This window comes from Onychostruthus taczanowskii, unplaced genomic scaffold (genome assembly GCF_017590055.1).
Source record: "Onychostruthus taczanowskii isolate IOZ18803 unplaced genomic scaffold, ASM1759005v1 scaffold79, whole genome shotgun sequence".
Taxonomy (NCBI): Eukaryota; Metazoa; Chordata; class Aves; order Passeriformes; family Passeridae; genus Onychostruthus; species Onychostruthus taczanowskii.
This window is the reverse complement of record NW_024505782.1, coordinates 2,300,471-2,328,114: the sequence shown is the minus strand read 5'-3', so window position 1 is coordinate 2,328,114 and position 27,644 is coordinate 2,300,471. Positions and strand designations below refer to the sequence as shown.

Genomic DNA, 27,644 nt, shown 5'->3' with positions numbered 1-27,644 from the left:
TATGGATATAACTTTTTGTATATAAAGTCTATATATATATATATAAATATCATCATATCGATATGTGAATACACTATTATGTATAATATCCATACAGGGCACAATAAATCCGCAATATAGAGATTATTGATGTATAATTGATAAACAGTTTATGGATATCCATAGTGTATGGCTACGGATATAAACATGTCCATACAGGATATAAGGGATATAATTTACACGATTTATGATCATACCACAAAGGGTATGATTACATATTGTATCTATAGGACAAAGAGGCTGTAACAGGGGATACAATTGACAGAACGGGTGTAATTTATATAATTTATAACCATACCCGCGTCTCGGTGCGCCCCGCGCCCTCAGGGCCCTGCGGGCTGCCCCCGCGCTGCCTGTCGCGGCTGCCGGACGCCGACCGGCGGCAGGCCCGCTGCGGGCTGAGGCCGGTATTTATTTATGACAATAATCATTACATTCTGTTTATTATCTGCCGCGCTGGCGGCGGGCGGGCCCGGCGCGGGGCTGGGCGGGCGCGGCTCCGCCAGGACCCCGCGGGCGGCGGGCAGAGCGCGGCGGCGGCGGCGGCGGGAACAGGTCAGTGCCGGGGGAGCCGCGCTGGCTGCTCCCCCCTCTCCTCCGCGTGGGCGCGTCCGCCGCCTTCGGCCGCGAACGGGCGGGCGGAACCATCCTCGTCAGGGAAAGGGGAGCTCGCCGTGGTCGGGACTCCCCCGGTAGGGAATCGGCCAGCCCGTGTGCCTGTTGTGATCTGGCGGGAAGGGGCGGTACCATCCCCGCCAGACGGGGATTTTGGGGGACGGGAGGGCACACACCTGTGCCATCCGCATCCTTCCACCGAGGGACATATATATAACCACCTATATCTGTATAGAATATATCCCGCTTTCCCTTAGGTTGTGTCTTGTGTTCCTCGTGTCCTTGTTTCAGAGACCGGGGCTGGGGTGTCCCTTTGTCCTGACAAGGTGAGTTTTCGTTGGGATGTGATGATAAAAACTGCGGTTCTGGAGACCTTTTAGGGCTTCTTGGCAGTCCATGAGCTTTTTCCTTAAAATCAGGCTGTGCTGGAAACTGGCTCTGGAGATAACTTCTGCATTTCCTGAATAAATGCACTGTGAACAGCAGAACCGATGGAAATGTAGGGTAACAATAAAATAGTAACAGCAAAATAAAAACAGTAACAGTGGTAATAGTTGTAATAATAATAAAAGCAATTTCCATTGAAATTGATGAAGCTTCTTTAGGAGTTCTGTTTTCAGCTGTGTATCATTAACATTTAACTTTGGCTTTCATATCAACAGGCATACAGTAAGAGAAGCATTTTTATTTATTTTCTTATTGCAGAGAACCAGCAGGAATAATGGTAGTAGAATGTCAAAGCTTCCTGGTGTGTGTATGGTGTACCTGAGACCCCAGGCCCACAACCATTTATAAAACTGTCTGCAAAGATAACAGTGACAGAAATTTACTAGGGCAGGGTCCAGTCATGGTGTTGACTACGCTGTGTGCTTTTTTAAAAGTACAGACTTGCTACATGCTGTCTGTAACCAAACCAGCTGAACACAAAATTGTGGTCACTCATAGAGTTTGCAGATCCCAGAGCGGTTTGGGTACAAAGGACCTTAAAGCTGCTCCAGTGCCATCCCCTGCCATGGGCAGGGACACCTTCCACTATCCCAGGCTGCTCCAAGCCCCATCCAGCCTGGCCTTGGGCACTGCCAGGGATCCAGGGGCAGCCACAGCTGCTCTGGGCACCCTGGGCCAGGGCCTGCCCACCCTGCCAGCCAGCAATTCCTGCCCAAGATCCCAAAATCTGTGCCTGCCCTCTGGGACAGGGACACATGTGATATTGGGAAGGATATATGGGATATTCCCTGTGTCCTGTCCCTCCGTCACTTGGAAATTGTCCCTCAGGTACTGAAAAGCCAAAATCAGATCACCCCCAAGCCTCTCTTCTATAATCCCAAATCTCTCAGCCTTCTCAGATGGTTCTTGTCTAATGAACAGGAGAAAACTGTGCTGTATTGGAGCTGTATTGGACATTTTCTGAGAAACAGCTCCTCAGACTTGTTCATGGAGCAAAATGCAGCGCTTGCAGCCCTCGTGAGGGGAAGTGTTTGTTTCTGGAGGCAGATCTTTAGCTGGAGGACTCAAACATCACCTCTCTGTTCCTCCCCTGGTACCTTTACCCTTCAAATCCTGGCTTTTGTTTTGGGCTGAGTACGTGGAACCAGAAAAACTGTCCCTTTTGCCAGAGCATGGAATGACCCTTTGAGGTGCTGGATATACCGGAGCCCTGAGAGCTTCCAGGCTAAAAATCTGCAAAAATCCTGACTGAGCCGCCTCAGAGTGGCTGTGGTGTGGGCTGCATGCTCTTACAAAAATAAAATCAACAGCTTCCACTTTGGCAGAGCATTCTGAGCTTTACAGCCAAAATGCAGCTTTAGAGACACAGCTTTAGAGCACAGTGTCTTTATTTTCACTGTCGATGTCGGTGAGACTAGCTGAAATATTCTTGCTGAGGCCTTGGGCCTGCAATCGCAGGCCTAATGGCTCTCTCTCTCCACAGCACCCTTGAGTCCTTCAGAGAGCTTATTTTGTTTTGATGCACTCAAAGAGCAAACAGCACCTGATTTCCAGAGTCTTTGTGAGAAAAACACTCCCCCATCAATTATGTGGGGTTTATTTTTAAATCCTCAGGAATCCCGGGGTGCCTGGGCCTGTCCCCCGGGCGCAATGGCAGCGCGGCGTGCGCTGAAGGCTGTGCTGGTGGATCTCAATGGCACCCTCCACGTCGAGGACTCGGCCGTGCCCGGTGCCCAGGAGGCCCTCAAGAGGCAAGTTTCCCCTCTTTTTCGGGTTTGCTCTGGGAGGTTGTGTCAGTGCTGTTTGCACAAAGGGGTGGGTGAGTGGAGCGAGCGCGCGGCCGAATCCTTTACGCTGCGTTCGTGCCAGGAGAGCTCAGCAAAGGGTGGAGAGAGATACTGGAGTCACCTGAGCCCCTGCTGCTTTCCTCAGTGGCTCTTCCCGTGTTTTCTAAGCCTTTTCTAGACATAAAACCACCAATATTCAAGGTGTCTCCACTGATTCACAGGTGAGACAGCCACAGCCACAGTTGAGTTTGGGTGAATTACCCCAAAATCAGTACAGCTGAGCTGTTCCTCGGTGATCTGTCAGATCTTTTCAATTTGTGCTGAGATAAAGTGGGATAACAGAAAAGCTTGGTCTGGGGAGCAAGGCAACCTCTGCAGCATTTTCATTTCATTCAGACTACACTTTTCTCAGTTATTACTGGTTTTAAAGTTTCTTTCTGCTAGGTAGGCAACCTCATTTTTTTTTCTTTTAATAATAAACAAGACAGTCAGATTAACTCTTTCTCTTGAGGTCAAAGGGTGCCTAAAGACACTGAGGCACAGCAAAGTGATTTATTCCAACCAAGTCAGTGGTGAAATAGGACTCACAATCCCAGGAATATTTGTGGTGTTTTCCTGGAGAAGACATCTTGCAATGGATAAGGAAAAACTGCAAAGTGATAGGTGATATTTTGGTGAATGAAGGGGGATACTTTAGAATTCCAGGTCACTAAGGATTAATCAGGATATAGGAGCAGAGCTGAACTCTACTTGAGCTGAATGGGCTGCTGAGGGTTTTATAAAGCTGGACTGTAGCTCAGAGGAAAAGTTCACAGAGGGGTGAGGAAGCTGCATTTCCCACAGGTAGTGCTGTGGAAATGATTATGTCCTTAAGATGTAAAATTGCAAGGAAGTAAAAACTGCTGAAACACTGGGTACTCATTCACTGCCCTTTCACTCACTGCAGAGAGAAATGAGAGTTGATGTTCCTGAAATTCCATGTAATATATATGTGCTGCCACAGCTATGGAGGGCAGGTGGCAGAGAACAGCCAGGCCTTTGGCTCAGAGTTTGAAAAAAAATATTATCCCACTCTCTTTTCTGCTAGTTCATGTCCCTGTCCTTCCCAAAGAGAAGCTGGAGGGAATGGCATGCAGCTTGCTCAGGGAACAAATGGAGAGATGCCTGTTTTAGAGTTACTGTTTTCACAGTTCCCTATTGAGGTCCAGAGGGAAAAATCACTAATAAAAATTAATTTTTATTTTACTATCACCCAGGGGACTCTTTTTATCAGCTCATACCTGTGAATGGTCAGTGTAAAACAAGAGATAGAAGGAAGTGGCAGGTGGAAGCAAGTCTCCAACTTTATTCTGATGTTCTCCACACAGTCCTGATGCCTGTGTTTGTTCCTATAGCAACACAGAAAGTGATGGTGGGGGAGTAATTAAAGGGAATGCTGTTGAAACTGTCACTTAAAATTATTTGATTGTTTGGTAGCATTTACTGTCAGCACAGGGCAATAACGTGGTTTTATGTGATGCTGGTGTTCCTCAGGAAAGGGGGAAATGGCTGCAGAAGCTGACATAAAACCACCACCAAGGTAACACAGGCTCCTGGAGCCTCCTGAACGAGCCACAGCTGCTGGGAAATTCACCCAGCAGTGGAATTCAATATATTAATTCAGCAACAAGCTTATTTTGTTTGCTTATTTTGATCAAGAAGCAGGGCTGGCTTATTTGTGTAGTTTAAATAAAAAGGCTTTTCAAATTAGTGATCATGGATGTGCTGGCTGCTGCTGTGAAGAGGGAGTTAGAATCACTGTTTTCCTCAGGAATTCTTGTGTTAGAGAGGGAGAGGAGGGGAGGATGACTTGCCTTGGTCTGGGGGGCGTAATTCTTGCTGTCTGTTGGCATCGCAGAAGTTTTTGTGTGGCACCATTCTTCCGTGTGCTCTGTTCATCTGCAGCCTCTGGGGCTGTTTTTAGCCCCAGAGAGAAGCAGAGGGGTGAGGACAGGAGGAGCCTGTGCCCAGTCTGTGCCCCCGTGTCCCCCCCAGGCTGCGCAGTGCCCCAGTGACCGTCCGGTTTGTGACCAACACCACCAAGGAGAGCAAGAGGGACCTGCTGGAGAGGCTGACGGCGCTGGGCTTCGACATCGCCGAGCACGAGATCTTCACCTCCCTGACAGCAGCCAGGAACCTCCTGGAGCAGCAGCAGGTGCGGCCCCTGCTCCTGGTGGACGACAAGGCCCTGCCTGATTTCACAGGTGAGATGCTCAGGAAGCAGCTAATTAATGAATAGCGGTTAATGAACAGCTAAGGAGACGTTGTGCCCTGAAATGTGGAATTCTGGAGGGTCATAAAGGTCCTTTCTTCATTTTAAATCAAACATCAAACAGCCTGAAGTTGTATCTTTTTGAGGAGCAGTGGAAATGGCATCCAAGGCCTTCAAATAGTTAGGAAGTCAGGTAAAACTCAGTGCTTTCCATTCATTTCCAGTGTAAAATATGAAGTAATAGTTATCACCAGGTCATTGGTGCTTTATTGGACCTATCAGTGCTGATTTTTTTTAATAGCAAAGATGTGTCAATTAGTGTAATACTTGACTTCCTGCAGAGGTTTTACTCATAAAGAGCTGAAAAAAACAGTGTGTAGGCACACACAGCAGGCTGTTTCGCTGTTAATAGATTATTATTAAATGCAAAATCTCCAGGCACTTATTGCTTATCTTACATTGAACATTTAGGTTTCACCCCATGTAGTTGGATACCTTCACTGGTGACAGAAGGTTCATCACCTTGAGTCCTCTGAACTGTCATCCCTAAAGACTTGGTTAAAATGTGCTTTGCTGTCAGATGCTATTTCTCTCCCTTAGCAGTCAGGGGAGCGGAAAATTCACTTGGACATCAAGAGTAGCAAAGATTCCCACATTTTTAACATACTCAGAGTTGAAAACTGTATACTGTACACCCAGCATTTTTTTTATTTAAAGTCAAGGCAGCAGAAGTATGGATGGCTTGCCTTGTCTTTGCCTTACAAACTGAAATCTTTTGGCTGTGTAATTCAAGTAGGTTCTAATCTTGCCAGGATCTAGGAATTTCCTGTTAAATTTTGGTGCCTTAGTCTGGTCAGAAATCTTCAGAGAGGTCAATGTTCAGGAGAAAAGCCTCTGTGAGAGCAGGGAAGCCTGGTAATCTGTTCTACCTAACAGCATATCCAGAGAAGTGTGCCCCCAGCAATATTCAGCAATACTTGTGTCCCCAGGAAGGCTTTCCTGGGTGAGAAACAGCAGAGGCAGCAGCTCTTTCACTGACAGCATTAAATCAGCTCAGTCTCCATAGTTTTGGGATCTTTCCATCAGTTTTTCAGGATCTGATGCTAATTTTATAAAAGATGGCAGAGACAGAGGTAATATGGGGCCACGTTGGTGCATCATCTGTATTGCTGGAGTCTGGAGCAGGTTGTTTGATTTGTTTTTGCTACGACGGCTTTGGCTCACGTTTCCTCAGTGCTGCTTTTGGAACATGTAAGTACAGTGGGGAGTGCTTTAAATTCCAGTTAAGGGCTGCTATTGAGCTGTTCTTGGCTAACCTCTGTGTTGAAGTTGGTCACAGGCAGATGAAGGAATCCTTTCCTGGTTTAAGGACTCAGATGCTTCTGGGTGATGTCACGAATCCACCGTGGCACCTCTGAGTGGATGTTGTGCTGGCTGAGCACCTGAGGGACATGCAGCAGGAGGCCTCAGCCAGCAGAGCCAGCCAGGAGCTCTGGTTGTCCTGCTAAAGCTGCAGAGGGTGTGTTTGAAGGTGGAACAAAATCCTCAGCTGATAACATCCCATTAGTAAAACCCTCCTGCTGGTGCTGCTCTGCTTCAACTGCTGGTTCTGTCCTGGGGTGGGACTGCAGTGGAGTTGTTCCTAAGGGCACTAATCCACTTTGGAAAAAGACCTTCCAGAAAAGCCCACATTTATCTAGGGGAACAACTTTTGGGCAGTGTTGCAGTACCATCTTTATTGTCAGAATTAGACTGATGCATGGAACAACAGTCAGTGGAATTTCCTGTGGCTAGAGGGAATTGAAAAACTGGATGGGATTCACTTGAATTCCTGCTTTAGTGTCTTACAAAGCACATAAATATATGTAGAGAGGGACTCCCAGATGGCAAGCTGTCATTAGTTAAAAGAGGGATTTTTGTGTCCTGCTGCATTTCTGTGGGAGCAGTGGCAGAATCATCCTACAGCTGCTGTTAAGACTGTCCAGATCCTAGAGGATGGAACAGTCTGGATAGACCAGCACCTTTTCCACAGATGCTTTCTTCATCTATAAAAGACATAAAAGCAGTTTCTGTGCTATGAATGTGTAGGAAAATGCTTGTTTTTGCCTTAAAGTGATTAAATGCACTTTGCTGTCTGTGGGCTGCTAAGTGTGAATTAAATCCTGTCTTTCCTAGGGATTGGCACGGATAACCCCAATGCTGTGGTGGTGGGACTGGCTCCTGAGCACTTCCACTACGAGATGATGAACAGAGCCTTTCGGTAAGGCAGCCCCTGGCAGGGGGTGGAGTGGGAGCTCTCTTGTGCTGGGCTCTTCTCTTTCTGGGAAGAAAAGGGTGGTAGGAATATCACACATTATGCAGCTTGTGAGGGAGCCACTAATCTTGTGGGATTTGGGTTCTCCACTGGGAACTTTAGGCAGTCCAAACCTCATTTTTACAGCTTTCAGTCTAAATAAACTGCAGAAGTGCAGTCACAGCTGTCACTGAGGGGAAAAGTTAGCAATTCATCAAGGGGAAATACACAAAACTAGGGGTGTGGGGAAGCATTCACAGAATTATTTGGTTGGAAAAGACCCCCATCCCACTGAGTCCAAGCTGTGACCAATCCCCACTGTGTCACCAGCCCAGACCATTGAGTGCCATGTCCAGGCCTTCCTTGGACACCTCCAGGGATGAGGATTCCAACACCTCCCTAGGCATCTCCTTCCAATACGTGACCAGCCTTCCCATGGGAAATTCCTCCTCATATCCATCCTGTACCTGCCCTGGCACAGCCTAGGGCTGTTTCCTCTTCTCCAAGAGGAGAGGCAGATTCTGTGTTCAAAGCCCATCCTCCAGAGCCTGTGTGGTATAGGGAAGGAAATCCAGTATTTAGGGCAGATTATTTCTTACATACCTAATGCAGGATCTTCTGAAGGATCTTCTGTTCAGGAGTGGCCAGCACAACCTGTTGGGCTGGGTGGGCTGTGGAGCTGATCTTGAGTGTTTTATTTTTAATGCTCTTTTTGGCTCTAGGCTGGGGGGTAAGTCATCTTACCCATCTGTGAGCATCCATGAGCCAGGCTGCCCCAGAGTGTTTTATTTTTAATGCTCTTTTTGGCTCTAGGCTGGGGGGGGTAAGTCATCCATGAGCCAGGCTGCCCCAGTGTGTGCAGAGCCATGTGTCCTTCTCACTGGTTCTGACCTGACTCTACACTCTGTATTTTAACTTGAAAAGCCTTCAGCTTTCACACGCTGGATGTGAGCCTGTAGCTGAGCGTAGCCCTGGTGATGGGTGTGATGAGCCCCTTCCCATCTTTGCTCACAGGATGGTGGCTACCTCAGTTCTGCACCTTGAAATTCGGTGGAAGCCCTGATACCAGACACCTTAACCTGTCTATAACCATAAAGTAGAAGAGGGACTATCAATTACTGCCCACCAGTGTCTTAGGGAGGTCTCTTGGAGTGGGAGGCCAATGCTGTCCTCATATTCTGCCAATTCTGGGTTACATCAACACATGTTGACCCAAACTGATCCTGTCTGCCTTGTTAGTGAGCCTTGCCAAATGGCAAGGCCAATGCCAAAGGCATTGATTTTGGAATTTTACTTTGGGTCATGAGTGGACTCTTAATTTCACAACTACATGAGCTTAACCTATTGAGTATCCCAGTGCTTACATAATTTTATTGATCTGTATTTCTGTCCTAAATATATTAACTGTTGAATAATATCCATCGTTTGCTACAGGCAGAAGACCAAGACACTAAAAAAAATCCAGGATGGGTTCTATCTTGCCTGTAACACCTCACTGATTTGTTCTGGGTGTTTCCCCCCATTCTCTATGGGGAATTAACTTTTGCTGGTGTCAGTTCTGTTGGGCCTGACGCAAACACTGGCCACACAGGAATAGGGCAAGGCTTGACAGGAGCACATTCTCTTCTTGTCGAGCCTTGCCCCATTCCTTCTCCTTTGCTGCTCAGATAATTAAGTCACTTGGGATTTGCATTGAAAATGGAATTGCATCGGGATTGCAGAACTCTGAGGTGGATCTGATTAAGTGCAGATATCTAAATGCAGGTTCCTCTGTCTGTGCTGGTGATCTGGGCTCTGGAGGGATAAGGGAGGCACTTCAGGGCATTTTTTTACCTAATAGTGCTTAAAATAGGACAGTTGAACTGTGCCCTAGGAGTGCCTTTTCCTCTGCACCAACTGTGAAGAGCCCAGGCTGTCTAATTATGTGTAGGCAGCTATTCCATTGACACCCAACATTAACTTAGGTAAATCTAACCCAACATTAGTCCCAAAACGAGATACACAGAGTCTGGCCATTCTCCAGGCACCACTTGAAATTACTGAGACTAAATTTCTCTTCCTGTATAAGTGGGATTTTGATGCCATGTTTGAAAGAATTCTCTCAGGTGAGATCTCTCCTGCAAACTGCTGAACACAGTGGTTGTGGTGATGCTGTCAAATTAAATTTTTCTGTATCCTAGAGGCATCCTCCCATCATGAACATGTCTGGCTGCTCGCAGAAACACAACCCAGCTCTCTTCTTGTTCAGCCTGCTTTGGAATGCATTGATTCAATAGGAGTGTTTTGTGATAATTAAGTGAAATGAAATATCATTTATGCCCTGCTCAGAGCTTCCAGACTGCTCTGCAGACATCCTCCAAGGAGAATCCAGCTCACCTCAGCCAGCCTCCTACAACAGGGGCAAAGCAAGACTTTGTTTTCTTAAAGGCTTTTGTTTTGTTTTGTAAATCAGGGGTTAAGGGGGAAATAAATCCTCCTTTCTGCCCTAAGAGTAACAGCCAGTGTTTTACCCTGTTGTGATAAAGATTGGAGCGACCTGCATTACCTGGAGAAAGAGTAACATCAAAGGGAAAATGTTTAGCAGTCCAATGGCAGTTCAGTGCTTGTTGCACTGGAACCTGGGAGAGGTGGACTGCAATCACACTGCTGTGCTTGGTGCACCAGGAGCATTCCTGTAATGCAGCACCTACACAGCTTCCCTTTGCTGCAGGACAGGGGGATGCAGTGTCTGCTGTGAGGAAAATCTGCAGGGCACATAACAGAAATGTGAGAGCCAAAGATGAGTTGTAGGTTCTGTGGAAGCAAGCCTGCTCAAACTCCCAGGGTTAACAGGGAAATGCAGAGGGACATGAATGACTCAAATGGCTTTGAGTTTTTTTTAATGCAATTTGTTACTGTAATTCCTTCAATGCTAGAATATAAAGGTCAAATGATTCATCCTGTACTTACAAGAAATTTTTCCCTGTGAGGATGGGCAGGGCCTGGCACAGGGTGCCCAGAGCAGCTGTGGCTGCCCCTGGATCCCTGGAAGTGTCCAAGTCCAGGTTGGATGGGGCTTGGAGCAACCTGGAATAGGGGAAGGTGCCCCTGCCTATGGCAGGGGGTGGGACTGGATGAGCTTAAAGATCCCTTCCAACCCAAACGATTGTGGGATTGTGTGAAAGCCACTTGAGGCCTTCAGTTTCAAATATAGTACCTTTAGTATAATTTTTGTACTCTCTTCTTCATTCATTCATTCTTTAGGTTGATTCTGGATGGGGCGCCTCTCATAGCGATCCACAAAGCCCGCTATTTCAAGAAGAAGGATGGCCTTTGCCTGGGACCTGGGCCTTTTGTGACAGGGCTGGAGTATGCGACAGACACCAAAGCCACCGTGGTGGGGAAGCCAGAGAAGACCTTCTTCCTGGAGGCTCTGCGGGGCACTGACTGTGCCCCCGAGGAGGCCGTCATGATTGGAGACGTATGTGGGCACAAAGCCCTGCAGTGCTGCCCTCCGGGGAGGGCAGGGCCTGAGGGGGGGCTCCAGAGGATGGAGCTGTCATTTCTAGAGAGAAAATGGAGCTGGGGAAGGACCCAGGAGCAGCTGAGGCAGCTGGGAAGGGGCTGAGCCTGGAGAAAAGGAGGCTCAGGGGGGACCTTGTGGCTCTGCACAGCTCCTGACAGGAGGGGACAGCCGGGGGGGATCGGGCTGTGCTCCCAGGGAGCAGGGACAGGAGGAGAGGGAACGGCCTCAGGCTGGGCCAGGGGAAGTTTAGATGGGATATTAGAGAAAAATTCTTTGTGAAATAGGACTTAGAGCACTGGCAGAGCTGCCTAAGGCACTGGTGGAGTCCCCATCCCTGTAGGGGTTTAAAAGCTGTGTGGATGTGTGGGACATGGGTTAGTGGTAGCCTTAGCAGTGCTATGGGAATGGTTGGATTCAGTGGTCTTAGAGGGGCTTTCCAACCTAAACAATTCCATGAAAGTTCATAGGATTTAGAGTGTTTGGGGTTTTCTCTCTTACATCAGTCACTTGGATCAGGCAGACAGCACACAGAAAACCACTCCTGTGACAGTGTGACCGATGGGATAGCTGAAAGATCTGACTCTGTGTCGCTGCTTTTAAGTGATGTGCAAAGCAGAAAAGGTTATGGAAATGTCTGTGCCCACTAACCCACTGCTCTCCTGCTGTGTCCCAGGACTGCAGGGATGATGTTGGTGGTGCCCAGCAGGCAGGCATGCGTGGGATTTTGGTAAGGACGGGTAAGTACTCAATGGATTGGTCATTTCAGGAGACAGTGGTGCCTCCAGTGATCTCACCCTGTGCCCAGAAGCGAAGGGACTCTGAGCTCTGGGGCCAGCCCCCACCTTCCACATCCCTGCTGGGGTGGGGCAGAGGCAGCCTGTCAGGCAGCACATTGTGACAGCAGGGCTGGAGCACAGCACAGACCCCCAGCTGATGGCAGGGTGACCAAAGTCATAGATGGCACAGCTGCTCTTGCAGGTGTGAACTTTTGCTCTGACTCAAAAATCCAGAACAGTAATCACAGAACAGAGGAAACCGTTACTGTCACACCTTAGATTGCCAAAATCAGTCACAGCAATGTAACCTCTGATCATGCAGGAGCTCTGGTGACATTCCTCAACAATTACACAGGTCGTTGTAAATGTAATTTTGCTTTGTATGGAAGTGGAACCTGGACGGATTGACAGGTATTGTTTGTGTTGTAGATGGACCCATGGGCTGGGAAGGGTCTCTTTGAGGTGGCAGCTGTTCATGCCACACAGTGTGACATGTTGAAAATGAAGAGAAGTAATCCTGCTTTTCTTCAGAAGACTCTTCAGAGAGGCACTCTTCATCAGGAACTGTAGTGATAGAACAGGGAGTAGTGGGTTCAAAATGAAAGACATGAAATTTAGGTTAGAGATTTTAGGAAGAAATCTTTCCCTGTGAGGGTGGTGAAGCCTTGGCACAGGTTTCCCAGAGAAGCTGCCCATAGATCCCTGGCAGTGTCCAAGGCCAGGCTGGATGGGGCTTGGAGGACCCTGGGACAGTGGAAGGTGTCCCTGCCCATGGCAGGGAGTGGCACTGGATGCGATTTAAGGTCTCTTGCAACCCAAACCATTCTGGGATTCTATGATTATTACTATTTTAAGAACCTACAACATGGACATTTGCCAGTACAGCAGAGTGAACCAGTGCAATTAACACTAGTTTTGATCCAGAGCTGCCCCTGGAGGAATCTCTGGTAGGACTCAGCATTTGTTTAGGGAAGCCTTGTGGGATGTTTTTTGGGCATTTTCCTGGTTGGTACTGCTATGACAAGGCTGTAATTTTCAGGGGGGAAAAAAAAGGTACTTAGAGGAGTTTGGTAAAGGCATCTTTGTGTTAATCTGTTACAGGTAAATACCGTCCAGCAGATGAAGACAAGATAAGCCCTGCTCCCTACTTAACCTGTGAGAATTTCCCAGAGGCAGTGGAACATATCCTGAAGCAGATGTTGTGAGAAAGGGAGCAGTAGCTTGAAGAAACATCTGTTTCACACCATTTCCTTAATTCTTGCTTCAAAAATTAAGGTCCCAAGACCAGTGCATGCGTGGCATCCATCAGAAACCACCCTGGGCTGTGAGGGGCAGGGGATCCATGTGGGCCCAGCACAGGCACACACACAGGGCAGTGTTTTCTTATTTTCACTTTTCAAAGAATACCTGATGAAAAGTGCTGTATGGAGAGCATCACCTTCTGCAGAATTAGCTAAACTGAAAACATACACTGAAAACACTCAAGTAAATAAAGCTCAAACAGAGCCTTAGAGCCTCAGTGGCCTGTAGTGATTTCACTGATGTCTCTGCTCTGCTCTGACTTAAAGGTAGAGATAACACTCGTTTAAAAGTGACTCTTAAATGAAAATATCACCATTGCTTAATAATAACTACTGTGGCTGTATTTCATTAGAGCAGATCCTGTTACTTGCTTTTCAAATTTTACATAAAATTAAAAACTGTCAGCATTTTACAGATGTTTTAATTAGATCCTGTTATTAAAAAGAATGATACAGAAACAAAACTCTGGTATTAAATGCCTTAGAGACTGTGACTTTTTAAAATTAGGTTTCAGCAGGGTCCTATTAATGCTACAGTTGCAAAATTTCACTTTTGTTGGGGATTTTTTTGTTTCTTTTTAATGTTATGGAAAAAATCCTTCACAAGCCATGGGGACAGATTCCAGTTTTTACAGTTGGTTAGCAGAGCTGTAAAATGAAATTTAATTCTGTAGCGTGCAATGCTTTTCCTATGCACTACATCCCCCAATATGAACCAACTTTGTAATGATGGTAAATGGCTTTTCTGGTCCATTTGCAAACTGTAATAATCAAAGTCCTTTACAGTTGTTTTACAGTGCTCCTGTGTGTTAAATTATTAGATTGTAATTATGCATTACTGGAGTATTAACCTTATTGAAAATACAGTTTTGTGTTAATGAGCCATGCTCGTTCTTGTTAAACAAAACCATGGTGATGAATGAATTCCTCACGTGTGACAGTGTCTCTCTGCAGCCTCCCTTGGTGGGTGGTTAGAACATTCGGATTTAGACTCTGTCAGGAACAGAATGGGTGGATGGAGGAGATTTTGCAGTGGAAACACAAGAAGAAATCACAGAATCTCAGAATCACTTAGGCTGGAAAAGTTATCTCAGATCATCGAGTCCAGCCATTCCCCAGCACAGCCAAGGCCAACACTGACCCACGTCCTCAGTTGCCACATCCACATGGCTTTTAAATCCCTCCAGGGATGGAGACTGCACCACTGCCCTGGGCTGCTGTGCCAGGCCTGGACAGTCTTTCCCAGGAAAGAACCTTCCCTGAACCTTCCCTGGTGCAACCTGAGGTTGTTTCCTCTCATCACGACACTTTCTGCCTGGGAGAAGAGACCTCTGAGGAATAGAAGCCATCTTTAGATAGTGTCTGTGGGCCCTTGTACTGCCAGCTTCAGTTTTTGTGCAGTTTTGCACAAAGTCACTCATCTGGGTTTTGTGCTGGCCATTCTGAACCTGTTGGTTTCTGCTTGGAAGGATGGATGTGAGGGAGGTGTGTGGCCTGGGGTCACAGTCAGGTGCAGGAGGTGGGAGATGTACCAGCAAAATCCTGTGAAGATATTTCCCTTGGAGACATCCAATGATGTGTGACTGATGCAGGAATAAAAGGGACTGTCAGTGCCTCAGAGGTCCTGGAATGTGCTGGAAAGCATGCACAACCCTGGTGCTTGGAATGCAGACACACACCAGCCCAAGGAAAACAGAGGGACAACTGCATGGAGGGGAAGTGTCTTGCTGAGCAAGAAGGAGTGTGAAAGAGGGCAGTGATAGGACCTGGAGCCTGAAAAAATTACAAAAAATGAAAAAGGTTGGAATTTCTGATGGGAAGAGTGCAGGACACGTGGCAGTGCTGGCTGCTCACCTGGCCATGTGTGAGCAGGACAGTCCAGCGTGGGGGACATTTGGCACAGCCTGCAGAGCTCACTGCAGCACCCACGGGCAGGGCAGGCTGGCACAGCTGGGGAAGGGCCTGGAGCATCTCCATGCCCAGGACAGGCTGAGGGAGCTGGGGCTGTTCAGGGCTGCGAGAGGGCCCTCAGCCCTGGCTGTCCCTCCGTGTCCCTGCGTGTCCCTGGCTGTCCCTGGGTGCAGGGAGGGGGAGAGCAGGGCCCAGGCTCTGCTCCAGGCCCAGCAATGGCACCAGAGCCAGGGCAGGACCCAGCAATTCCCCTGCACAGGAGGCACAACTTCTGTCCTGAGCAGAGACAGAGAGGCCTGGAGTCTCCCTCACCAGGGACATTCCAGAGCCCTCTGGACACAATGCTGTGTCCTGTGCCCTGGGATGGCCCTGCTGGAGCAGGCAGGTGGCACCAGATGTGACCACCTCTGGTCCCTTCCAACCTGACCCATCCTAAGGTTCTGCAATTCTGCTTTATGGCTGGCTGCAAACCAGCACTGGGTAGCCACCAATACAGTTTCTAGTTAATTATCCTAAATTTGCTGATTTTCTCCAGTTTTTCTCTAATTCCTTGCCTTTTTCACTTTGGCAATACCCCAAACCAACAGTACAATAACACGCTTCAATGCTTTGAACTCAACTAAAATTAGCAACAAACTAGCCAAATTTACATGCCCTGTATGGTCCTGAATTTCACTGAAAACTCCTATTTTGTATTTCATTAAGAAGGGTGCAGGTGTCTTCTGGGAAAGCTCCAGTGACTGTGATGTTCTACAGTGTCAGAAATGGAGAATTACACTAGTTGTCTATGTTTTTAAACTTTGCTCCAGTTCTACCCAAAATCTGTCATGAATAAAGACTGAGAATCAATCAATCAATCAATCTTTTAAGTCTTCATACATAAAGTTAAGGCTGGAGGCTTTGTTGCATAGGATTTGCCATCACATTAATTCCAAGAACTTTTTTAAATAAAGAATAACCACCACCCCTTCACCCACCCTTCCATTTTGAAAGTAAAGATTTCCCTCTGACACTTGTCATTGCATGTTGTTCCTTGAACCAATAGCACTTCCTTCCCCATCACCATTTGATCCTTTGGATGGCAAATGGCTTGGAGGTTTTTGATTTTTCCTGTCAGACAGACTCAAACTCCCTCTGCCAAGCCATGTACTTCTGGCTCAGATGCTTTGCTGATGGCTTGGTGTGAGTGATCACATCCAGGAAATCCTCGGTTGTGATTGTGTCCAGTTGGATCATGTGCAAGTTACTGTTACCTAAAGACAAGAGAATTTAATAAATCCTGTTACTATTACCAAAAGACACTCTTTCATGTCCATGCCTAGTCCAACACTTAATGTAGGAAAACAACAGACTAAATGTAGTGAGAGATAAATTAAAAATTACATTTATGCTGGGAGCACAGATAATGACAGCTTTAAAAGAAACCCTGATTTTTAGAAATTTAACAGGGTTTGGAGCTGTAGATTTTAAAACTTTCCCAGGCAGATATCAGAGCTCCACCTGCTGGAGTTAGAATGTTCATTCCAAGAGTTACAGCAGGAAATCAGCATTTCCCAGGCCAGATTCTCTGCTCAGAGCTGAGGTACCTGGCTGATGATTTTCAAGCGCATCGAAAATTTTCCTCACTGGTCTCATGGCTGCCTCCTTGCACACGAGTTTTATGTCTGAGCCAGAGTATCCATTTGTTTCCTGTGAGGGGATCAGAATGATATATTACAGTTCACAAATCAGACATAAATGGAATTTGCAGGCATATATATTGTGTATGTATTTATATAAATATTCGTGAAGTCTATCCTGTCTGAAATACATGTTTATATAGACACAGAAACACACACAAATCTTTTTTTTTGGTACCGTCAAAATTATGTAGCTTGTTATTCTTTGAATGCCTACAATACCTCACAGGATTAAGGAAAATGCTTGGCATTTTCTTACTAAATGCCAGTTTTCTGTAGGTGAAATAAAACCACCTGAGTCCATCCTCAGCTTTCCAGTTAATAAAATAAATGTATTTCCTTATTAACCCAGAGCTGAGCAATACTGTCTCTGCAAACAGACGCAAGAATCTCAGCTGGGTAAAGTAAAATATTTAAGGGCTGGGACCTTGAGCAACCTGGGCTAATTGAAGGCACTCCTGCTTACGGCTGGAGGTTGGAACAAGATTATCTTAGAAGTCCCTTGCAACCCAAACCATTCTAGGATTCTGTTTCCAAAGAATCCAGGATGTGAGAAAGGGCTACATGAAGGAAGCGGGGCTATCTGGTGAATCTCTTCACTGCAAAATGCAGCAGTGGAGCTGTGACAAACCCTCCCTACACAATTAACTGTTCATTACCCTGATGAACTGGAGGTGCTCCCAGCTTGGTGAGAGCAGTGATAAAATCCGCTGTTGCTGGATGTCTCCCTGTATTTAAGGCTGAAAAGCTGGCCCAGCAGAGAGAACCAGCACACACCATTTTGCCGGCAGAGCTGCGTGCAGCCGGCGATTTCCACGCGTGTTTTTGTGCCGTGCTGAGCCCCACGTCCCACCAGCGTCCCTCTGGCTGCAGCCAGGTGAGCTGAGCTGGCGCCCAGCTCCGTGTGTGGCAGTGGCAGCACGGAGGTGCTGTCCCAGCCCTGCCCACCTGGCTCAGCAGGCTGTAGTCCAGATCCGTCCTCAGCTTCACGCCGCCGCTGTTGCTCAGAGGGGGCAGCCAGTGCTGGATCATCACCCGCCGTGCCTCCTCACTCGGCAGGTCCACCAGGATCCTCTTCTCCAGCCGCCGCAGCATGGCAGAGTCCAGCTCCCTGCAAGCACAGGAGGACAGGGAGCGTCTCAGCGTGGAGACGTGGCTTGGACAGCAAGACCCTCGCCTGCAGCCGTGCCAAAAGTAAAAAAAGGGGTTAATTATCCAGTGTATTGCTGTTCAGTGATATGCTAATTGTGACAGCGATGCTAACAATAACAATCAGAAGTTGCAGTTTCCACCCTTCGCCCTGGTACTCGTCTGCAGCATGTCTCATCAGCAACAACCTCTCCCTTTCCCCCTCTGCTATTAAGGAGTCGCTACAAATTGCCTGTCTGGGGCACTCTCAGGACTAATTAATTGCTGCTTAGTAAGGGATGCTCAGTAGGTATAAAATCCAGACTGGAGGTCTTGGATGTGAGGCTGTGTATTATGACAGAACAGGACACCAAACTGAGACTCCTCCTGCAATACAAATTATAAATAATTCTTTATATTATTTATGTTTTATTTAATTTTTGTTTTGTTTTTATTTATATTTTTATTATTATAAATAAACAGCCACAAAGGATATTATCCTTATGAAAAATATGTGCAAGGTGAACACCCTGGATAAATGTGTCAGTGAGCCAAAAACTCTAATTCTGTCAATGTCAACACTGGTTATGATGTTTTGTCTAAAAAAAGATACGAAAAAGGTCCTGTACCAGTCTTTCTCTACTGGCCCCGTTCAGTCACAGACTCCTTACTCCAGTTTAAAATATTATTTAGTCCTCATACTTGGTAAGAAAATCTTGTCCAGGGGAACCCACTTCAAAGTTTCTTGTGCAGGCAGAAGAACAGAAGCCCTAAGCATCATTTCCACTGTGCTGGCTGAGCACGAGGAACCAGCTGCTGGAGGGTGGTACCTGCAACTTGGGGCTGCAGATACACTTAAATAAACCTGCCCCCATCCTCAATTCCCTGGCTGAAATATTTTTTTCCAGCAAAGTCAACATTAAAGCAAAAGATAGAGTTTCTTGTTTCTTTCTAAAATGAAATTCCCTTTCAGTTCACAGGGAGTTCAAAGCCAGCTCAAGATGGATTTGTAGTCCAACACCAGAGCTGATTTCAGTCACCTTTGGTGACTTGTCCTTATTTTTTTTTTAATACCAAGTGTTTCTATGGCATAAAAAAATGCAAAAATGGGCTCCCAAATCCCCACACAGGTGCCTGCCAAACCTTAGCATGCCTGGCTGTCAGTTCTGCAGGAACACAAGTGTCCCTCTCCCCACAATGTTTTGGTTTGGGAGACCTTGTTCCACATGCACTGATCCAAGCAATTAACACAAAAATCATAAAACCAGGAGCCCAGAGGACAACAGGAATTCACTCAGATCCACCCTTGTGCTTGTAATCAAGGCCTCAGAAGTAAATACCAGAATTTGTAAATCAACAGCTGTTGCTATATTGATATTATCATTATTGCTATATTGATATTATTATTTTTATGCTGTACAATGTTCAGTGCAATGCCTCTCACAGAGGGTCCCACCCAGCACAGACAAAGAACCATGTTAGTCTCCTTTCATCTTCAAATATGTATTTTTCAGCTCAACTTCTTAAAATTGCCTTGCTTGGCTGGAAATAATTACTCCGGCTGATAACTATTTGCTGTTATTTACCCATATTATTACCCACATTAACATCATCTGTGTAAAGAGGGCAAAAGTTTTAGGGTTTTAGAGATGCTCACAAAGGTACTCTAAAAAGCCTTTGCAGATAAAGGACAACCACAGCCAGCTGCAAATCTTCCAAATGACATTTTCCATCACTCCTTCTGCTTCAGGCCCCCGAGAAGACAGATCCATGAGCTCCCTTAGCCATATTCTGTAAAGCCTCCAACAGAAATCTCTCTGCTCTGCCCAGAGGAGCTCTGCCACAGCTGCTCTGTGTCTGTCCCATCCCCAAAGGGTTCAAAAACGGGGTGCCTGAACAGCCTGGTCCAGTGGAAGGTGTCCCTGCCCGTGGCAGGAGAGTGGAACTCGATGTGCTCTAAAGTGCCTGCCAACCCAAACCACTCTGTGATTCTCTGCTTCTATGATTCTGTTTATCCAGAAGGTTACTCTGACCTGTTGGCTGAAGAGGGAAAGAAAGAAACAATGTTTTTGTTATCTCGAGTGTTTAGGTTGCTGCTGAATTGTTTTGTCAGTGATCAAATGCAAGGTTAAGTGACATTAACCAGAGCAGAATACAAAGCACTGAGCCAACCTAAATATTCTCTGAAACAACAGCCAGTGGAAGTACTGAGAGATGCTCATGAAAAGATAAACAAAGCTCTACAGATCCTTAAGATGGATGACTTTTTGCAATTAACATTAGGAGGCATCACAGATTCACAAAATGGCTTGGGTTGGAAGGTAAGAATCTATTGCTGTGCACCACAACTTCACCCATCCTGAGGGTAAGGGTGAGAAGAAAACAGCACTGCAAGGAAAACTGAATAAAATGTGCTGACACACTAGGAAACATTCACTACATGATTAAGGTTCTCTTTATTCCTTCACTAACAAGGCCTTTATTTTATTTAATTACATCCAGTAATTTCAACAAGTAATGTGTTAATAGAAACACCTTGCAGATGAGCAGCAGAAAGCAGGGCTGGGCAGCAAGCACAGGCTCAATAGGAAGATCAATAACTGCAGTGCAGCTTAGGACAGTGTAAAGAGCTTTGTTTAGGCTTCTTTTCATTCTTCTAAAAGCAGCTTGGTACTAGTTTTTTTCCCTGATCAATAAATATCTATGTTAAACAAATCTCTTGAAATCCAGCTTAACAACAAATGTTTGCAAGGCCACAGCTTAGGTAGTAGTAGGTCTTTTAAAATTTTGTTGTGAAATATTCCTGTGGAGATGAAGTCTAGATCTGACAGTAGGGCTAAATGTCACCTAATACTCATAAAAATAATCTGTAAATATATAGTTGGGATCCTGAAAGAGGTTTAAAACCTGCTGACTTCTCTGGAAGCAGATAATCCCAAATTCCTCAAGGCTGGAGAACCCCAGTGATGTGAAAGCTCAGGCTTTCACCAGGCTTTCCACCCACCTCAAACACCTTTCTAAGCATTTGCCCAGCTCCTTCTTAAAGCATTTTCTCTGTGGTAGGAACATTTCCACCAGACAAGAGAGAAAGTCCAAAAGGAAATTCCATACTCTCAGGTATAAAACTTTAAAAAGTGAACACCCCAGCTGCCACTCTTGTTCCAACACAGACTGACTGCTTTCTTTCAGGGCAGGTCCCTCAAAACAGAAACCTTGTTCTTGTGTCTCAACCTTCAAGAAAGGCTGTTATTTTGGGTGTTTCAAGGAAGCAATTTTGCAGAACTTCAGTGTTACAAAATGATCAAAAATCATATATGTAAAATACTTAAAACTGAATTCTGTGTATTTTACACAACTTCCCAGAAGCTTATTGATTGTGTAAGGCAGATACAGGGTAACAAAACACATGCAAAAGTCTCTCTACATGGATAATTATCTCACAGAATAATTTAAGAGACCACACTGCTCAGAGCTTCTTCTAAAAGGGCAACAATGCTGCAATAATGTAAACATTTATAGTGCATTACTAACAAAGAGACAAATGTATTAATGCTGTATTAATTCTCTTTCAAACTTAACTGCCCACACAGAGAGCAGTTATTTTTTTCAGCGTTTTCTTACACAACTGGAACATAATTAAATCTAATTCAGCTCAGTTCCTTTTACACAGATGTATTAATTCTCTTTCAAACTTAACTGCCCACACAGAGAGCAGTTATTTTTTTCAGCTTTTTCTTACACAACTGGAACACAATTAAATCTAATTCAGCTCAGTTCCTTTTATACAGATATTGTAACAAAATGGGGTGGATTTTGCACTGATTTAAATTCTTGAGTTTGTCCAAGACATGAATCCCTGAAACCAACACACAGGCTTTGCTATCATGGCTGTTAAAAAAAGTCCATTGTGGCTCTGTACTCACACTTTTGGGCCAGGGTAGGGAACAGCCTAACTTAGTACAGCTAACTTCTGTGCAAATTTTAGATGTTCACACAGCCATTCTTTCATTTCAAGAGCCTGAAAACCCTGGACAAGACAAGCTAGGTTTACCTGCCACATGGGACTGATTGAAAATATTACCTTTGAGCCTCAATTCTCAGGCAAAAACTCCACTTTTGTTGTTTAATTCTATTTGCCTGTTCCCTGACAAAAAGGAGATCAGCTGACAAGAGGAATAAAATATTACCACAGACTTTGTGAGAGAACATTTGGTGATATGCACAACCAAAATGTGAATTTGTATGGTCAAAATAATATATGTTCTAGGACTTTAGGCTTTTTTGTATCTATGTAAAAGGAAGCAGCTGTGGTTACACAGCCAGTGACATTCACACTCCAGACACTCACAACAATCTGCTGATCACAACCTGGAGCTCTCCAGTCACAAACAGAGGCTTTTCCAACATTTGTCCCCATGGCAGCTTTGTAAGATTCAGCCAAAAATCACTAATCTTGAAAAACAATGCACAAATGAAGCCTGTGGCCTTGGTGCAGAGCCCTCTCTGGCTCCCAGCTGGTTTTAGGTGCCCTGCTCTGTGTCTGTCACACTGCAGAGCTGGGCAAGTGTCATCTCATTAAACAAAGCACCTTAAAGTCAAATTTCAAGTTTTGCCACTTGAAATGCTCCTGAACTGCTGCTCACACGAGGTCATTCCAGGAACACTTCCCACTGGGCTCCAACAAATGACTCCCAGACCATGGCTTGAAGTTCCCTGGAAACAGGACTGCTGTCTTCTCCTGTTCTGACCCAAGCCTGTGCTCTTCTCCATGTGAGAGGGGAATAGACCCACTTAGGTCCATTTGCCTTTAGGGACAAGAGTATCCAGAAATGTCTCAGTGCTGTGAGGATCAGCAGCTCCTCTCCTGAGCACCCACAGTTGTTACACTACAAACGTCACCTCCCTTCCTTATCCTCTCCAACTTGTCTTTTTCCCAATACACATCCTGCCCAGCCTGATGAAATTCCATGGTTCCAGTCTTAAACTGTTTTTTCTTCTATACTAAACTGTGTTGAAGAAACTGGAGAATTTTGTCCCTCAACTTTTCAAAGTCACATTTGATACTAATAAAATGCAACATTCCTATTTATGGAGTATCCTTCTAAGCACCAGATGTTTTAAGCACCTTACAGTTCCAGGCTGAAAACCCTTCTTAGCTTAAACATAGTAAATAACTTGCCTGTAAAGTCAAATACTCCATTTTAAATATTAGCAGCTGGTACAACCAGCATATGTTGACTTTATTATGGATTATTCTCATGTGACACAAATAGCAAGAATTGAAGAATTTAAAAGTAAAAGCTCCAAATTAATCTTTAAATGCTTTAACCAAATATCAAGGCTTTTTCTGCAGAAGTCCAAATAAAATCTTTATCTGTGCTTAGAAGCTCATGAAAATGTATTCAAAATGTACTCTCTGGATCTCTTACCATGGCAGATTGGAAGCTGCTAAAACAAATACAAGATCATCAGATCGGGCCAAGCCATCCATCTGCACCAGTAATTCCGTTTTCATCCGCCGACTTCCTTCATGTTCACCACTACCAAGATTCAGAGAAATATTATTTGCTCAGTGCATTAATCATCTTTATTTATACAGCGTCATTCACAGCAACTGAGCCCTTGTCACAGTTTTGCCCCAGTTCAAAGCATGATTAAGCTCCATTAGCTAACATCTAAGCATTAAAATCAAGCTTTCTAATGATTACTTAAATGGACTTTTCAGTGCATTAAAGTGAGGAGAATTCACTATTACTGAATCCAAAGAAAATATTTATTTGTTTTTCTCTTCATGTTAATCTCCATGCAAGACCAACATTTACTGCAAAATAGCTAGGGCTCCAACTGATTGATTGACTGATTGATTGATCTATAGCAGGGAATTCTTACAATGTGATAGTTGCCATTAAATAACTGGTACACCTACCTCTTTAGGGTACCATTTTTCCGTGACTGAATGTGAAGTGGCCACAAGAAAATAAAACTACTACTGAATTCAACATTTTGCAAAATGTTCTATCAAAAAAACCCAGAAAAATACACCATGCTGATATGAATTTGGAAAGGGGCAGAGACCACACAGAAAGGATCCTTCTTCAAAAAAGGAGAACTTAAGCAAAGAGCTAAGAACTCTGGCCCCAGTACAGGTAATCTGTTTTGCAGAAAACCAGCTGGAACTCTTGGTTCCAGATGTGAAGCTCTTGGAAACCCCTGGATCAAGCCCAGGGAAAACATCAGGACCTTAGATGGTAAGAGCTGCAGTTCAGGTTTAAAGACTTATTTCTGCAAAGGCATTCAAACATCAATGCCAAGTCAGTATTTAATAAGTACATGTAAAAATAAGTACAGCATCTAGGATAAAAGTCCTTATTAGACTATATAACCCAGTGATGTTAATGAGAGCTTTTAAATGTACATATGAAGGGCAAATTTGGTTAAACATTTGCATCTATTAAGTGAGAATGACTACAAGTAGCATCTTTACAATAGGACATACTCTATTTACAAATAGTAAGCATACAATATAGACATACAATATCATATATATAAAGTGATAATGTAATTCACTGTACATAAAATCCCCTGTAATGGGTTCCTAATGGTTGTAACAATATTTTTATATTTCTCTGGATTCTTTTCCATCCCTAAATGTGGAATGTGTTTTTAATGTGTTTTTAATTATAAACTGTCTCGAATCTTGGATTCAAGCAACAACATACTCCCAGTCCTGCAACAAGAAGTCCTGACAATGCCACCAAAACCTGTCACTAATGGAAATGCCATTCCACTGTGTGCACTCCCTATTACTCTGCTATGCCTGTGTTCAAAGTGTCACAAAACAAGCTGCTTCTTACTTACCTCTAACAATTCACCTGTTGTTTCCCTCACCACTGCCCTTTATTTCCATTTCAAATCCCTTTAAAGTAGAGCACAACTGGTTATAAAGCCCTGCACCTCCTTCCCTCTTGCTGTCCCTGTAGCCCCTTGCTAATTCTCAGAGCTCTCTTGCTTCTCTGCTCTGACTGACACAAGCACCTCTCTCTTTTAATCCCAAAGTGGTCCCACCAGTTACCCAGGAGCAGTGCCTCTTTGACTCATAACTGACTCCAGCTCATCCAGGAAAATTGTGGAAGGAGCGTGGTACCGGGCGAGCTCAAACAACACCTGCCAGAGAGAAGAGTAAATGTGAGAGAGAAACTGACACAAGCAGGCACTAAAGTGAACTGGCATGGAAGATAAATTAACAGCACCCACATCCCAAGGGATATCTGCTGGAAAAAAGCTCTGGGTAGGCTGAGGGTCCCTGAATCCTCTCAAAATCTGAGAGGTTTGTAAAGGAGATATAAAGAACACAGCCTTGTAATCCTGTCTTTATGTGTAAATCTTTCTGTCTAAATCCTATCAGAGTACCCTGAGAATAATGGGATAGAAGAAAATGATCCATCAGAGGATTCTGGGAACTCCTAAATTGTTACTGAGATTAAACATGTGCCTTTTGTTGTTGCTCCATTTGTACTTTTTTTTTTTTTAAACAAGGATTTGAGGAAAAAAAAATGCAGGTCAGCTGAAGCATAATGAAAGAAAAGGCACTGATTCTTTTGATAAGAATCAAGCACTCATTTTTTTCCATGATCAAAACAAACATAAATTGCTTGAACAATCACAATTTAAAAAATGGACTGAAAGCTGAAACAAAAAATGTGGATCTGCTCTTTGGAGAACAAAGTTTTATCTAATTTTCTGTAAACATGGAGAGGCCTGTGTTAGGAGTAAGAAAACACTGTCAGTTCTTCTTGAGTAAAGAGTTTTTTGAGTTTTTAGATTAGTATCACTAACAATATATATTAGTCCAGCACTTTTAAAACTGAACACTTGAAAAAATAAAATTTTATAAGATACATATTATTTTCATCACTTAAAGCATGAAACACAGGCTTTAAGTCATTTGCCCAGAGTAACAATTAGACCATGACCAGTATACAATTTTACTAGAAATACAATATATAAAATATATAAAATCACAGAAATACAGAGTAGAACTGAGCAAAACAGGATGAGAGGATGTGCCTTCAAATGACATAAACCCCATATATACTTCCCTTTCACCAGCCACATGTGATTTTAGGATACAAATTCATACAATACTTTTCTTAGAGCTCTCCCGATCCACAATCTTACTTCATTTTTTGATTCTGCCATAAATTTAATTAAGGGTAAAATGCCACAAATTCAATAATAATGCGTGTGCTGCAGCATGTTCACAAAAGCCTTGTGTATGGTGGTGGCAGAGACCAGACTGTCCCCACATACTCCTACAAGAAAATAAAATTCCAGGAAGCTACTGAGAGAGATGTCAAGAGAACCAGTAAGAGAGAAAGGGAATGTCAGAAGAAAAATATGCAATTTTCAAGGACAAAGGAGGCAGGACGAGTAAGTGTGGTGCAGCCATTGCCTACATTTCAAGGGAGACAAACAAGGCCATTTTCAGAGAACAGTTTGCTGTGGTTATTTGTTTCCAAGAGCTCTGCATTTACCTGAAGTGCAGCCCAAGAGATGAGGGTAAGGCAGGTTAAGAGCTTGTAGATTTCCACTGAGCTGGTGGCTGTTATGGAGAGATTCAGATGGGCAAAAATGCTGCACATGAACCCCTGAATTTTTTTGTAGCACAGCTGAGCCATGCAGACTCCTTGCTAGTTTATACACAAAAATGCATTTACCCACTTGCCAGCAAACTACCTTCCTTGAAACAACATTGCACCTGCATTTGACTGGAAGATCTTTGTGACAAGGGAGTTGTTTGCCCATTTTGTGCCATGAAGAACAATTAGGAATTTGGGAATCTAAATTACATTTTTCAGGGTGCCTAGGAGCCAAGCCCTACAAAATGGATGTGAAGTGCTCTGAAGAGTGCTAAGCACACACTAGTTTGCAACTCTGATTGTCTGACTCCTGATCAGGCAGTCAAAGATCTTTGCTGCCTTCAGAACATCTGCTCCATCTTACATTACAGAACTGAAGTCCCACAGCAAGAATCCATTATGAGATTTCTGCAGAAGTGATGTTATTCCTGCTTTCAGAACTAGGTATAGCCAGTCATGTTTTGTCTAAATCAGGAAAGATTATGAGTATCATAGGAACACTTGTTTCCAGTTCTGTGCTGAACCCAAGTTCTTCAAGGGGGAATGTGATGTTTATTAAAGTATAATGAATGAGAGAGGAATTCTTACCCGGACAAGTTTTTCTGAATCACCCCTCCATTTGCTGACAATGGTGGATGCTGATATGTTGAAAAAGGTTGTATTGCATTCTGTGGCAACAGCCTTAGCAAGCAAAGTTTTTCCAGTACCTACAAACAACACTGTTTGAGAAATTCATTCTCCAAAGAAGTAAAATGTAAATGTTTGAATAAATTCCCCTCATCCTACTACCAGTCAGGTAAAACCAGTAAAAAACTCATAGGATGGTTTGGGTTGAAAGGGACATTTAAATTGAGTCCAATACAATGCATGCAATGAGCAGAGACACCTTCCACTATCCCAGGTGGCTCCAAGCTCTGGCCTTGGACACTTCCAGGGATCCAGGGGCAGCCACAGCTGCTCTGGGCACCCTGGGCCAGGGCCTGCCCACCCTGCCAGCCAGCAATTCCTGCCCAAGATCCCAAAATCTGTGCCTGCCCTGTGGCAGTGGCAGCCATTGCCTGTGTGCTGTCCCTGCAGGCCTTGTCCCCAGTCCCTGTGCAGCTCTCCTGGAGCCCCTGGAGGCCCTGGCAGGGGCTCTGAGGTGTCCCTGGAGCCTTCTCTTGTGCAGGGGAACAGCCCCAGCTGGGCCAGGCTGGCTCCAGAGCAGAGGGGCTCCAGCCCTCAGAATATTTTGTGGCCCTTTCAGGATCGTTTGGAGAAACCCAGGTAATAC

General features: G+C 44.8%; 2 protein-coding genes across 4 annotated transcripts in view; one reads left to right on the top strand and one right to left on the bottom strand.

Moving 5' to 3' along the window:
• Positions 1 to 452: 452 nt before the first annotated feature.
• HDHD2 (haloacid dehalogenase like hydrolase domain containing 2) lies at positions 453 to 13,938 on the top strand. Of its 3 annotated transcripts, none has more exons than XM_041423580.1 (8): positions 565 to 594; positions 912 to 980; positions 2,716 to 2,852; positions 4,923 to 5,131; positions 7,315 to 7,399; positions 10,676 to 10,892; positions 11,611 to 11,674; positions 12,815 to 13,938. In XM_041423580.1, exons 3-8 carry the CDS (start codon positions 2,752 to 2,754, stop codon positions 12,916 to 12,918), a joined length of 780 nt encoding a protein of 259 aa, XP_041279514.1. In that variant the 5' UTR covers positions 565 to 594; positions 912 to 980; positions 2,716 to 2,751; the 3' UTR covers positions 12,919 to 13,938. The 3 variants fall into 3 exon arrangements, with proteins under 3 accessions (XP_041279513.1, XP_041279514.1, XP_041279515.1); XM_041423581.1 differs by lacking the exon at positions 565 to 594 and adding an exon at positions 713 to 731; XM_041423579.1 differs by lacking the exon at positions 912 to 980 and having other exon boundaries at positions 453 to 594.
• A 2,100-nt stretch (positions 13,939 to 16,038) lies between these two features.
• Positions 16,039 to 27,644, bottom strand: part of KATNAL2 (katanin catalytic subunit A1 like 2) — a 28,789-nt gene continuing 17,183 nt past the window's right edge. Inside the window, exons 11-16 of the mRNA XM_041423566.1 lie at positions 26,960 to 27,078; positions 24,805 to 24,896; positions 23,162 to 23,272; positions 17,553 to 17,715; positions 16,512 to 16,614; positions 16,039 to 16,178 (exon numbers count right to left, since the gene is read on the bottom strand). Coding sequence (XP_041279500.1) covers positions 16,039 to 16,178; positions 16,512 to 16,614; positions 17,553 to 17,715; positions 23,162 to 23,272; positions 24,805 to 24,896; positions 26,960 to 27,078 — 728 coding nt within the window. The remainder of the gene's footprint in view (positions 16,179 to 16,511; positions 16,615 to 17,552; positions 17,716 to 23,161; positions 23,273 to 24,804; positions 24,897 to 26,959; positions 27,079 to 27,644) is intronic.

Coding starts and splice junctions, on each gene's coding strand:
- HDHD2 (XM_041423579.1), top strand. CDS start 457: ATGACAATAATCATTACATTCTGTTTATTATCTGCCGCGCTGGCGGCG. Junction 5,132..7,314: donor GGCCCTGCCTGATTTCACAG/GTGAGATGCTCA, acceptor TGTCTTTCCTAG/GGATTGGCACGGATAACCCC. Junction 11,675..12,814: donor TGGGATTTTGGTAAGGACGG/GTAAGTACTCAA, acceptor AATCTGTTACAG/GTAAATACCGTCCAGCAGAT.